The sequence below is a fragment of the Pinus tabuliformis genome, chromosome 7 (assembly GCF_031772625.1).
Source record: "Pinus tabuliformis cultivar Carrire ecotype Pingquan chromosome 7, CPIR1, whole genome shotgun sequence".
In the NCBI taxonomy this organism is placed as follows: Eukaryota; Viridiplantae; Streptophyta; class Pinopsida; order Pinales; family Pinaceae; genus Pinus; species Pinus tabuliformis.
Genome location: NC_142293.1, coordinates 1359734615 through 1359749596, shown reverse-complemented (window position 1 = coordinate 1359749596; position 14982 = coordinate 1359734615). Strand labels below are relative to the sequence as shown.

At 32.6% G+C, this 14982-nt stretch overlaps 1 protein-coding gene and 1 pseudogene across 1 annotated transcript; both read right to left on the bottom strand.

Moving 5' to 3' along the window:
- Positions 1-789: 789 nt before the first annotated feature.
- On the bottom strand, positions 790-3755 carry LOC149252639 (adenylosuccinate synthetase 1, chloroplastic-like; the record flags this gene model as incomplete). Its single annotated transcript, XM_089454217.1, has 4 exons — positions 790-1166; positions 2143-2454; positions 2582-3274; positions 3546-3755. Coding segments are annotated over 4 exons (1386 nt in total), but the record flags the coding sequence as incomplete, so codon positions are not given.
- A 3873-nt stretch (positions 3756-7628) lies between these two features.
- LOC149252638 (deoxyuridine 5'-triphosphate nucleotidohydrolase pseudogene) lies at positions 7629-8526 on the bottom strand (annotated as a pseudogene).
- Between the last annotated feature and the right edge of the window lie 6456 nt (positions 8527-14982).

Genomic DNA, 14982 nt, shown 5'->3' with positions numbered 1-14982 from the left:
TCGTTCAAGGGTCTCCAAGAATTTGGTTTTTTAGTTGAAAGGTCTAAAAACACTTGACGATTCCCATTTGTCAAATCAGATACTCCGTCAAAATAATAACAATTTTCTGGCAGTTAAGTGAACGGTAAATCTAGTTTTGATATAATCAAAATATCATTAAAAAATTCTTGTAGTGTCTAAAATGTTTTCAAGCCCCTCATCAGATTGTACTTCCTCATTCCAAACCAAAAACTGACCATTCAGACGATCAACACATCTTTTACCTAAAATAGAATACTTTTGCACACGCTAATTTTCACCACAGTGCAATTTGATTTCTTCTCTATTTGAAGATCGGAAAGAAAAAGACAGAAAGATCTTCGGATGATACCTTCACTGGTCATGGAACCCATTATCATCATGAACCTTTTAATACATGCTTGACATTCCTTTTTACGACCCTTGGGCATTAACTGGACACTAATTCCAAGAATCTTGAAAATATCAGCTAGAAACATTGTGAGTTTATCAGCCAGTGGTGAAATAGTGGCAGAAAATCAGGAGATGATGGAAAATTTCATTATCCAACACAATTGCACTAGCTGAATTTTACCAGCCACTGCAAACAGTGTTTTATAGCTGAAAACACATCATTATCATGCAAGTAAACTATATATGCATTAGTATAATTTCTCTTTTTAGCTGCTGCTTTTTCTTCAGATATGGTAGTATGATTTGTTGGTTACGTACCCTTTTTCAGTTTCGCAGTGACGAGTTACTAATACCTCTCTGTCATCAAACGCTCATGCATTGTAGAAAACAAGAGCCTATAATTTCTTGAATTTATTCCTGCTTAGACTAACCAAAGTGTTCTGGACAAGGGACTGATATAAAAAAGTCACAAAAGCCAAAAATGACACAGGGAATGTTAGGCCATTAAAAGTTCCCATGCATGTTTTTGACCTGCTTCTTGGACAGCAAACTCCATGGGATGACTTTAAAATCTGTTGATCCTATTACTTCACTATTAAAGCATCACGGCCTGGCCCAACACCAATATAATCGATTGGTATTCCAAGTAAACTCTCGATCCTTTCCACATAGAGGCAAGCAGCAGATGGTAAGTCTTGATAGCTTCTCACTTTAGATATATCAGCCTGCCATCCAGGCAGATCTTCATAAATAACCTGCATGTGACCAAGTTATATTAGAATTGGGTACCAGAGAAGAGAAAAATGCTTTTATCAAAATTTGAGTTTGAAATGAGAAACTTTCTCAAGGAAACAAGATTTCAAATAACCTTGACATGACATAATGTTAGAAACAAACTGCAAGGAAAAAGGAATATGACATATGCAAAATATTATCTACAAAGATACAAATAAAACTATATACCGAGAGAGACTCAAACTGGTAGCAGGTCCAACACAAATGACCAAATAAAATAAAATTAACAGTTAGATCCATGAAATTTATTAGTCAAAAGAATGCAAAAATGTGTTGTCAAGAACAAATTGAGGGTCAAAGGTTCAAGAGGCGAAAATTATGGGGCCAAAGCCTCAGTGCAAACAAGCTTTCTGTAAGTTTTAGCAAAATAATTCATACATATACAATGTAGAGTACTAAAATAGTGGATTTCTGATTTTTTAAAGGTAGAGATTGCAAAATAATTCATACATATACAATGTAGAGTACTAAAATAGTGGATTTCTGATTTTTTAAAGGTAGAGATTGCAGCATAGCACTCGATATAATGATCATCGTAAATGAAGCTGTCTGATTAAACCTCACAAGGATGTGAAGCTTAAGCAGACAGCATCAGATAGGCTGACATTAATGTAACTGTTGCCTCCATGGTACAAACAAATATGCTTCATTTAGTTGTTGCCTACATGGTACTATTCTACTGATTATGGATTTGAACCATATATGTATTCGTATAATCTAAAGATCAAAACACAGGCTTGTAGATGCCGGCCTGACATCTAGTCACAGTATTTTTTCACTTATTATGCCTGACGTTCCCCTTTTTCAACTGTTATGCATCACAAAATGTTTTTCAAGATACTTGCAATACTCATACATAATAATTACAGAAGCATACTATTTTAAGTTGCCCGTTAAGTAATTGAGATCCATGGCTCTGAATTGAAAGGAAAGTACCTCTACTTTTTGCAGAAGGTCAAGGTCCGCAGGAAAAGATTTCAACACATTTCCATCAGGCCCTTTATAGGCTATCCCAAGCCTAATTCGAGATAACCCAGAAAGTACGTCAAGCTTTGTCAGATTAAGTGCTGAGAAACCATTGATTTGACAAGAATATTTAAGTGCAACCAGATCTAGCCAACCACAACGACGAGGCCGGCCAGTTGTGGTGCCATATTCATGTCCAGCTGATCGAAGATCTTCACCCGCTTCATCCAAGAGTTCTGTCGGGTAAGGACCTGAACCAACTCTTGTTGTGTACGCTTTAGCCTGCAGATCAAAACCGTGGTTAGTCATCAGTAAATTTTTAAAACTTTCTTGATGAATCCAATTTTCATTAGAACTTTAACCTGCATGAATTTGCATATGCATGTTAATAAAAAATCATCTCACATACCACACCAATCATATCACCAATATGTCTTGGAGCAATACCAAGTCCAGTACAGATTCCACCGGCAGATGGATTAGAAGAAGTGACAAATGGATAAGTTCCAAAATCGACATCTAACATGGTCGCCTGGCCGCCTTCAACCAAAATCTTCTTCCCGCTTGAGAATGCATCATTCATCAAATGAACAGTGTCAGCAATATAAGGTTCTATTCGCTTAGAATATCTCTTGTAATGCTCCACTTCAGTCTGTAACATGCTTTTACTATACTCAAAGCCTTTAAAACGGGATGCGGCATCATGCAAAAGAATATCCAACTTCTCAGGAAATGTATCCATGTGCCTCAAATCACTTACCCGAATACCATTCCGGATTGCCTTGCTTGCATAGCAAGGACCAATCCCTCTTTTTGTCGTTCCAATTAACGACCCTGCAAGTTCTGCTTCTCTCATTCCATCAATAGTTTGATGGAAATCAAATAGTAAATGAGCACGGTCAGAAATCAACAGTCTTCCTTTGCAAGAAACTCCATTAGACTCAAGCCCGTCTATCTCTTCAAATAGTCCTGGAAGATGCACAACGGCTCCATTCCCAATAACGCATAGGGCTTTCTCATTCACTATTCCAGAAGGGACAAGGTGAAGAGCAAATTTCTTTCCCTCGCTATTGTATATGGTGTGACCTGCATTTCCCCCTCCCTGCGATAAAGATGTAGACTCAAGCCCGTCTATCTCTTCAAATAGTCCTGGAAGATGCACAACGGCTCCATTCCCAATAACGCATAGGGCTTTCTCATTCACTATTCCGGAAGGGACAAGGTGAAGAGAAAATTTCTTTCCCTCGCTATTGTATATGGTGTGACTTGCATTTGCCCCTCGCTACGATAAAGATGTAGTATAATCGGTAAATATACTTACCAGTTAAGATGGATTTAATGACAATGAAAAAAAATGGAGGATGGGTGAGTACCTGACAATGGGCCACAATATCATAGCGCTGTGCTAAAACGTCAACGAGCTTGCCCTTTCCTTCGTCACCCCACTGAGTTCCCAGCACTGCACACACTTGACTCAGGGATTTAAAAGGATCTTCCACTTTCTCTGCCTCAACAATGGCGTCGGCCTCCTCGACGCTGGCATTGCATTTTATCCTTCTACTCTGCAGTACAATTCGACCTTTAGCCTAATGCAAATTCACAGAATGCGCAAACCCTGACCGCAACCCCTGCTGCCTCTTCTTCTTATCCTGCGAAAATCCGTGCAAATTCGGAACACAGAGATCGCTAATCAGCGCAGATGCCATTTATTCCCACAGACCGCGGATTGAGCAACCTTCAAAACCCCAAATTCCTGGCAGAAGCTATGATCCAGTTCAGGCAGATAGTTTTTTTTTTTTTTCTTTTTTTCTTTCTCTTCTTAATTTATTTATCTATCTCGGACGGTAATCCAGAATGGGACTGGGGAGCACACCCATCGTGCGCTGTACAGGTAAATATTCATTTTTTTTTTGGGCATACCCATGGCGCATTGTACAGGTAATTTTTTTTTGTTGTTCCCAGCACACCCATTAACGCACTGTACAGGTAAGTTTCATTTTTTTTCGACACACCCATGGCGCATTGTACAGGTGAATTTTTTTTTGTTCCCAGCACACCCATTAATGCACTGTACAGGTAAATGTACGGGTAAATATTCCTTTTTATGTTCTCTTTTTTTGTTTTCTCTAGCATTTGGGTTTTACAGTCTCGTTTTCTTTTTCTCCAACATTTTTTACATCGTTCTCTTCAGGGTTTTCGGACCTTGGTGATGAAGAAAAAGTTTGACGGTCTCATTTTATTTTATTTTTCCTACGTTTTTACAGCGTTTTGAAGTTTTTTACAACATTCTCTTCAGGGTTTCCCAGTTTCGGTCTTGGTGACAAGGAAAAACAGGGTTTTCAACTTTCAACTTCAGTTTGAGGAGGCAGGGTTACCTGCTGAAGATGCAGGGTTGCCTTCTGGTGGTTAACCCTCACTTTAACAACTTTCAGGTAATCTACTTGCCATATCCTTCTTTAGTAGTAGTATTTTATAGGAAGTTGGCCAGTTAAGGAAGGAGTGAAATTCAAGAAACAAAGAGTGAAACAGAGTCAACCTTGGATGATGGAGAAAATTGTCAGGCTTCATGTTCCTTAATCACAATTTGATAGAAAGCAAAGGTAATGGTTTTTCTAAGTATCTGGTGTCTTTTACTACAATAGTGTTGGGATAAATGGAAATATACTGAGATAATCAATTTTAAATTAACTTTAGTAATGAAGTCATTCATTTTCACCTTTTGTTACAAGTATTTCAAAGATGCTTGCTTGAGTGTTACAATTTGCATAGATAAGAAAGTCCCTTTGCAGCCGCCATCCATTAATTGATATGCTTACTGGTAAGATCAGTGAGGTGTGCCATGATGCTACCAAAACCCTTGACAAACTTCCTATATAAATTGCATATTCTTTTAAGTTCTCTAAAGTGAGTCACATTCTTGGGAGTTGGCCAGTCCATTAAGGAGTAAAATTCAGGAAATAATATTCAGGAATAGGATTTTAGGCGTGGATTCCTCCATTGATGTCGACAGGATTCGTTTCTGTCTTCTTTAAGAGGAACTCTCAGCCAATTGGATTTTCCTGTAGACAAGAATTGTGGTCATGATTTCTTAAGATGGTGATACTTCATAGTAATAGTATTTTATAAGCAAGGATTTTCATTTGATGACACTTTCAATACCTCGATAGCAAGGATTTCAATTTGATAACACTTCCAATACCTCGATAGCAATTTAAATTCGTTTTCAGTAAAAAAAGAAAATGATAGTCATATTTATTTACAGGTCTATTTTGAAACTTGAAATGCTTTAATAAGAGATGGGATGATATTTCAAAACATCCGGTTGTTTAATTAGTTTACTTTAGCGTACTGGGTACCCTAGAAAATATAATGTAGATATTGTTTTTGTAATTTATTGCTATTATATATAATAGTTATTTGACTAGGAATGATAGTTAATTATTGTTTTTGGTTTTTATTATTTAATAATAAATTTGTGATCAAAATTTTGTTTTCCCATCTTATCAAACAGGTGTTAAACAAGTGGATGGGGAGATGGGCTCCACTGACCATCAGTAAGAGTCGTTTCCCACCTGCAAAACAAAACCAATGAAGATCAATGCGCAGGAAAAGTGTGAGCTTGGACTACCTCTAAACTCTCCAAATTTGCCAGATTTATTGATAAGGAGGATGATGAAAGGAAAGAGAGGCTCAAGAGAAAGCGAACAGAGAAGAAAATGGATCTGGAGTCTGAGATATGTTAGCTTGAAGGCTGAGTCCTTGACCTCCCTTAGTCAGACCTTGGACTGATGCTTTATTGTTAATGTGATGCTAGGACTTTCAAATAGTTAGATGAACTTGTGTACTTATAAGAATTTGTCAATTATTATTATTATTATTTTGTATATATACAATGAAATATGATGTTTCATATTAGGATAATAATATCTTTGTATTAATTTGTGTTTTTGATAAATTATTTCTACAATATTTTAAAGTTTTATATTAATAAATTATTTTTGTCATTTTCTTATCAAGTGTTTAGAGGGATCAAATCTTTCTTTGGAGATGAATTTTTTTTTTTTACAGTGAAAAGAGATTTGATCCTTATCGATGTTTAACAAATGTTAACAAATGTTAAGAAATGTTAAGTTAACATAATAAATCAATTTTCTCATTTTCTTGTTATTTTGAAGGCTCAAGAGAAAACGAACAGAGAAGAAAATGGATCTGGATGTGTCAATCTAAAGGCTGAGCCCCTTACCTCCCTTAGTCAGACCTTGGACTGATGCTTTATTGTTAATGTGATGCTAAGACTTTGAAATAGTGAAATGATCTTGTGTACTTATAGGAATTTGTCAATTATTAAAAGAAAATTATTCAATGTACATTAAGAATAAGAAGAACTCTAAGCCAATTGGATTTTCCCATAGTTTTCCTTGGTAGCATAGTGGATATATTCATAGTGAATTCTAGTCATGATTTCTTAAGATATGGTGATATTTCATAGTTAAATGCCTTGTAGTAGTATTTTATAGGAAGTTGGCCAGTTAAGGAAGGAGTGAAATTTCTGAAATAAAGAGTGAAACAGAGCCAACCTTGGATGATGGAGAAAATTGTCAGGCTTTAGGTTCCTTAATCACATCTCTTCAATGTACTGAATGCATTCATGTTTTTTTCTCTCTATGAGAGTTTGAAAAGGTTTCCTTGAAGCGGACTGAAGCTTGGGGTATCTTTCTATTTCAATATCTATCACATGACATATGACTTTGTCTAGATACTGGCAAACATCGACGTTTAAGTTTCTGCTTATCTCAAAGACATAGTCTATCTGTTTATTCACAGAGTCATGAAAGCAAGATGAGGTAAAAAGTTCGAAGTATTATGCCTTGTGCCTCTTCCAATAACACTAATTCCTCATACAGGAAATGATTTCCTGATGCTTCTCTCTTTCAACAGATCACAAAAATAACTCTTGAATTTATAGCTTAGGCAAGGAGCGCAATGCATTTCAGGTTCATCCTCGAAATCCTCAAATTCACCCGTCAAAGTAATCATGTGCAAGATACCTTTAATGGCATCCATCACTTTCATAAACTAAACCATTCCTTCAGCAGAATTATAAAAATGTCGAGGCAATGCATCCAATTGTGACTACCTATTGGAAAATGTTAAGTTTCTTCTTATCTTAAAGACAGAGTCTATCTGTTTTTTGAAAAGAGTCATGAAAGCAGGATGAGGGAAACACTTCGGAAGTGTTATGCCCTGTGCCTCTTCCAAAAGCACTAATTCCTCATACAGAAATCATTTTCCAGATTTATTGATGAAGAAAGAACAAAGAGTTTCTCACAGGTATTCCAATTGCCATCCATTTTACAAAAATGAGATAATATGGAAGCAATTTTCACCTATACATGGCCTTCTAAACAGGCGCGAAGAGGCTAAAACCATAAACAAGCATCATCAAAAAATTACATTTAAACCCCCATAGACCCAAACCCACAAACTCCCCTGAAAGTGGAATCCAAATCCTCCACTTCCAGAACCTGCGGGGTGAGAATTTTCTCAATAATTAACTGAGCAATATGATCTCCAGCCTTAATCTCAAAACCCTGATCAAAGTGATTGAAGAGAACAACACTCATTGGACCACGGTAATCTGCATCTATGACACCAGCACCAACGTCTATCGAGTGCTTCCAAGCAAAGCCCGAACCTAGGAGTTATACGAGCATATGTGCCTTCGGGTATGGCAATGGACAAATCTATTGGTACCAAGGCCTTCCCTCGGGCGGGCACCACACAAGAAGTCGCACTAGATAGATCATACCCAGCGACCAAAGAAGAACTTCCAGACGGAAGAATAGCATTAGGCGAAAGATTCTTTACATGCAATATTGGCTCATAGGCAACTTTCACGCCCTTTTTATTAAAATATGTAGCATTCCCACTCAGCTCCATGCCCCCTGGGTAGCCTGTGCCAATAATTCTTTTACTGCTCTTTCTCTGTCATCTTTAACTTAAGATTACATGTAAGGTGAACATTCTACTATTCCAGGGACCCAAAAATATATTTCTATTGTTCTTCATGGTAAATAACACATGTCTTCTGATGCATATTCACTATATTCAGCCTCTATAAATCAACGAGTATATCTTTGAATGTAGTTGGTAATACCAATTGCACATGTCTTCTGATGCATATTCACTATATTCATCCTGTATAAATCAACAATGAGTATATATTTGAATGTGTTTGCTTTTCATATAAGCAAATTTGTCATGCATAAATCAACTCCTCTGGACTTTCATAGCTTGTGGGATGGTCATGGAGGAAAGCAATTGAGACCCATCATAGTTGTTGAAACCCGTCATGGCCGGTATTAGTTAGTTTAGAAAAAGTATTGGATCCTGGTCAAATAAAAACAGGTCAATTGTTGTACCATATGTAAAGAATTATTTCACTGAGTGACTTCTGTGAGCGCGATGACCTCCCATCGGAGAGTCTGGCATACCATTTTGATAGTTATGTTTTTATAACCAATTCATTATTAATGGGGTTTAACATATTTTTTAAACATAATCAATTTATTTTAATAAATATAATACATGTTTTAAATATATCTTGATATTTATTTATTTTTAGTTTAAATAATAATTTCTTAGGTATCCCTATCCAAATTGATATAGATAGCTATTCAGTTGTTTACCTTCACCTTGAATTAGGCAATCTTTATCTAGATACAGAAGTGTGTAAAGAGCTTCAGTGTAAACAGCGTCAATGGCTATTTATGGCTATTTTTATTGCATTTTATAGCCACTTTAACCCCCCGAATAGGGTTTTAGGTGTGGCTTCCTCAATTGATGTCTGCAGTATTCGTTTCAATGTACATTAAGAATAAGAACTCTCAGCCAACTAGATTTTCCATAGTTTTCCTTTTAGCATAGTGGATATCTTCATAGTGAATTCTGGTCATGATTTCTTAAGATAGGGTGATATTTCATAGTTTTCCTTGTAGTAGTATTTTATAGGAAGTTGGCGAGTTAAGGAAGAAGTGAAATTCAAGAAATAAAGAGTGACACAGAGCCAACCTTGGATGATGGAGAAAAATATATTTCTATTGTTCTTCATGGTAAATAGCACGTCTTCTGATGCATATTCACTATATTCATCCAGTATAAATATGGCTTTTAATATTAGGATAATAATATCTTTGTATTAATTTGTGTCTTTGGTAAATTATTTTATTAATAAATCAATTTTTTCGTTTTGTTACCAAGTTTTTAGGGGATAAAATCTTTCTTTCGAGATGCAATTTTTTTTTTTTTTTTATATAGTGAAAAGAGATTTGATCTTTATCTATGTTTAACAAATGTTAACAAATGTCCAGTTAACACAATAAATTAATTTTCTCATTTTCTTGTTACAAGAGAAAACGAACATAGAAGAAAATGGATCTGGAGTTTGAGATGTGTCAACCTGAAGGATGAGCCCCTTATCTCCCTTAGAAAATGGATCTGGAATTTGAGATGTGTCAACCTGAATGCTGAGCCCCTTATCTCCCTTAGCCAGACCTTCGACTGATGCTTTATTGTTAATGTGATGCTAGGACTTTCAAATGGTTAGATGAATTTGTGTACTTATAGGATTTTGTCAATAATTAAAAGAATTTTTTTATTTTTTATTTATTTATACAATGAAATATGACTTTTAATATTATGATGATAATATCTTTGTATTAATTTGTGTTTTTGATAAATTGTTTCTACAATATTTTAAAGTTTTATATTAATAAATTAATTCTTTCATTTTCTTACCAAGCTTTTAGAGAGATCAAATTTGAGATGCAATTTTTTTTTATGAGATTTGATCCTTATCGATGTTTAACAAATATTAACAAGTGTCGAGTAATGAGATAGAAATAAATGCGTTTTATAATACATGATAACACAAACAATTAAAAATACATGAACACCATATTTTACCCTAGAATCCTTTACGAGAAAATTGAATAATATATCTACTATTTCTAATGGCTTAAAAGAAGCCAAACCAGCGAAAGTGAGCCCTCCACTCAATTCAGGAATATTACAATAGAAAATCCTCAAGATTTTAACAGCTTCATCACATATAATCAACACGCTCTAAGACCATGGGCCAAAACAGTCATGTGCCCACATTTATGATTTCCTTTTAAATTTATTATTACTTAGTATACAAGCAAATGATGTAATCACGAGTCAAAAACATAGTAAATTACTCCATAATGGCTTCCCTCATCATTTTTAATACTAATAAAAATCTTCGCTATATCTCTCATAACTTTGTAAAAATATTCTTTTCGTAAGAAGTCAAAAAAAACTTCATATGAATGATCCAATTAAATAATTTCTTTTCAATATTTATCCAGTTTCTAAAATTTCTTATAACATACTACAGCCTTACGGCGTTTCCATTGCAACATGTGGTGCAATTGCTAGTTAAATTTTAAAGCGTCTCCACATTGTCAAATTTGTAGTGTTGACACGTATTCTACCTCATATAAAAAGAGGTATAATGCATTGAAAAATAAATTGGTTACAACGAATTACGTGCTCGGGTTAGAGGTTGATACAAAAGCAAGACAGAAGAGAAACTCCTAGAATCGCGCATTCTCAAAGAGCGTATTATTACTAAATATTTAAATATATAAAAATAAAAGTATACATATTCTTAAACATCAGTAGTAAGCTAACGTTTTAGTTACGCAATTATTTATTTTAAAACAAAAATATTTCATTTATTCTATTAATTTTCCCTTCATTTTCCTCCACCTTAATGTCAACCTTTCGACATCCACGCCGGGTTTTCTTAACGAGATTTCCAAATTGAAATTATGAACTTTCCCAAAAATACATTTTAATTATTTTTATATCGGTAGGTAGTAGGTTAAATTATTTTTGTTTTTAGTAAAAGATAATTAACTTTCCGTTAATTTTGAAATAGATTTAATAATAATAATAATAATAATAATAATAATATTAATATTTTGAAAATTAAAAATAGATTTTATTTTAAAACAAAATTTATTTTTATTCTTTTATTAGTTTATATAAATGAAGTGAATAATTTTCTGAAATTATAAATAATATTTATAAAAAAAATAAAAATTTATATATTATCAAATCATATCATTGTACACATGTTAATGTTAATATTTATGATTAAATTTCAATCAAATCTCATGAGTTGTGTATTTGATTTGACATGTTATCATTAAAATATTTTATAATTAAAATGTTATTAACAACTTTAATTGATTTGACATGTTATCATTAGACTCTATTATAGTTAAAGTGAATTAGTTTTTTTGGTCAAAATGTATTTTTTACAAGTCAATATGAATTAAGTTCATATCCCTTCCGTTTATCAATCCCTTGGTGCAGTGTCACATTGTGGCAACCATGGTCATCCATGGTCAACCATGGTCCAATGTTACATTGTGAGAAAGATTGTCTCAATATGAAAATCAACCATGGTCAACCATATTTATTATGGGGTTTATGGTCACATTGTAACAAATATTGTGTTATGGTCAAACATCACATTGTGACAACCATGGTCAAATGACGTATTGTGACAGAGATTGTCTCAATAGGAAAATTAACCATGGCCAACCATTATCCAACATTGCATTGTGCCAAAGCTTGGCTCGATATGAAAATCAATGATGGTGAACCATAGTCCAACATCACATTGTCACAAAGATTGTGTCACTATGAAATTCATCGGTGATCAGCCATAGTCAACTATATTTCTTTTTTGGTTTATAATATTTATCTTAAGATTTATATATCTTGAGTTTATAATAGATTTTTCTCAATATAAAAATTAATTATGTAATATTTTTAATTTATTTAATTTCATTGTTAATTAATTATTATTATTAATAATTATTTAATTATTATTAAATATTTAATTATGCTCTACACGCACATGCTATGTCAATGCTGCAGAAACAACAGAATATAGGACATGCACATGCTATGTCAATGCTGCAGAAACAACAGAATATAGGACATGCACGACTTCGTTTTCGAAATGAGAGCACAACACTGTAGTGAGTCGCTTCATTATAACTGTGATTTATGAAGACTCCTTCCCACTCTATTCCACCTATGCCAAAGGAGAGTTGGCTTGCAACTGCTCGGCACAGAGTTTTCATTACTGCAACAATGGTTCAACTCACTCTGGGCGGAAAATTATTATAGTATTTCTTAAGGCCATCTCTATTACTATTTACTTAAATAAATTAATTTTTATTTAAAAAAAATAATATATTAAAATTTTCGTTTTGATCTATTTTTTCACTTCTTTTAATTTTAGTTGTTTCACTGAATTAATGAAATGTAGTTCCAAAAAGGTATATTTGCCTCTTTCAAATTGATGTACGATCATTTTTGATAATATAAAGTATTTAATTAAATTTTTTAATCAAAATCCCAAAAAATTGTGCATTTCTCTTTATGATATATACAATTGATTTAAAAATCCTTCTAATCTTAAATGCAAAAAACTCATATTAATAAATAATTAAATTAATTGTTATTTAAAAAATATATATATATATATATTAAAATTTTCCTTTTGATCTATTTTCTTTCAACTTCTTTCAATTTTGGTTGTTTCACTGAATTAATGAAATGTAGCTCCAAAAAAGGTATATTTTGAATCATCTATTTTTTATAGGTTGCTTTGTTATAAGAGATTTTGTATTCATTGTTGTATGGTTTAGTTTTGGGAGCATTGTGTTTGTATGAAAGTTTTGGTCCTTTGGAACCTTAGTAACACAAGTGATACACAGAGTAATCCTCTTTTCTTTGTTATAAGAGCTTTTGTATTCATTGTTGTATGGTTTAGTTTTGGGAGCATTGTGTTTGTATGAAAGTTTTGGTCCTCTCGAACCTTAGTAACCCTTAGTAACCCAAGTGATACACAAGTAATCCTCTTTCAAATCGGTGTTACAACCATTTTTGGTAATATAAAGTATTTAATTAATTTTTTTTAATCAAAATCCCAAAAAATTGTGCATTTCTCTATATGATATATACAATTGATTTAAAATCCTTCTAAACTTAAATGCGAAAAAAACTCATATTAATAAATAATTAAATTAATTGTTATTTTTAAAAAAATTAATATATTAAAATTTTCCTTTTCATCCATTTTCTTTCAACTTCTTTCAATTTTGGTTGTTTCACTGAAATAATGAATTGTAGCTGCCATTTTCGGAGATCTATGGAGGTTGGAGCCCCGCCCCTAGTTCCAGAGGGCAAGATAATGTGGTGGAAGGAAATCAACTTAATTTTCCTTTCCATCGAATTACTTTCAACTTATTTCAATTTTGGTTGTTTCACTGAATTAGTCAAATGCAACTATCATTTTGCAAGATATATGAATTATTCAAATGCAACTATTATTTTGGAAGATATATGGAGGTTGGAACCCCCGCTTGAGAGCCCAATAAGCCCAACACAATGTGGCAAAAGGAAACTTTGTGACTAACTATATAGTAGAATTGATGCCTCTCGACTTGTGACTTATGAAAAAAAATTATCCTTCCGGTGGGAATGTATTTAGACCTGGGTTTGAAAATATGAAATTGTGTGGGATGCCTAAAGGTAAGTGATTTCATCTTCTAGTTCTGAATGACATTTTGATTTGCTAATTTTTATTTTCAATAATGTTTTATATGGTAGGATTCTTCTTGAAATTATGCCTTATAGTGTTTCCTTTGCAACATTTGGTGCAATTGCTAGTTATTGTAATATTATTTTTATTGTTATATATTTATCAATAGTTTGTGGTAGATACAAATGAAGCATTTGGCCTATATCAATCACATTTAATTAATTACATGTGGTTGTTTTAGTACACATATCAATGTCAATATTTATGACCAAATTTCAATAAACTCTCATGAGTTGTGAATATTTGATTTGACATGTTATCATTAAAATATTTTATAATTAAAATGTCATTAACATCTTTTTTTGATTTGACATGTTATCATTAAACTATTTTATAGTTAAAGTTAATTTTTTTTTTTTTCAAAATGTATATCAATCACATTTAATTAATTACATGTGGTTGTTTTAGTACACATATCAATGCCAATATTTATGACCAAATTTCAATAAAATCTCATGAGTTGTGAATATTTGATTTGACATGTTATCATTAAAATATTTTATAATTAAAATGTCATTAACATCTTTTATTGATTTGACATGTTATCATTAAACTATTTTATAGTTAAAGTGAATTTTTTTTTTTTTTTTTCAAAATGTATTTTTTACAAGTCGATATGAAAGAAATGTGCAACTCTTATGTTCATAAGGTTTACATATAATATTAAAAGAAATTAATAGTAAAAGAATATTTCAATATTTATTAAAAGTAAATTATTCTAATATCTATCTTAAATAAAATATTCTAAAATCAACTTTATCTAAATAATATAAAGAAAATAATTGAAAACAACTATTTTTTATTTAAATTTCATTCAAAATTGTTTTTATATCTTAATGCTATGGAGATATATCATTTTTTAAATGTTTAATATAGAATTGGAACATGACATTTAAAAATTTGTTTCAATGTCAATCATAATATATATATATATATTATTGGTGTGTTGTTTAATATGAGTGAGGTGTAATTTTTATCATGTTCAACAAGGAGTTGGCATGTGTGCACATGCACTTGCCCATGTATAGACTCACATACTAAGAATTAATGTAAATCTATTTTAACTTTGATCCATCATGCATTGATTTGTAAACAAGAGA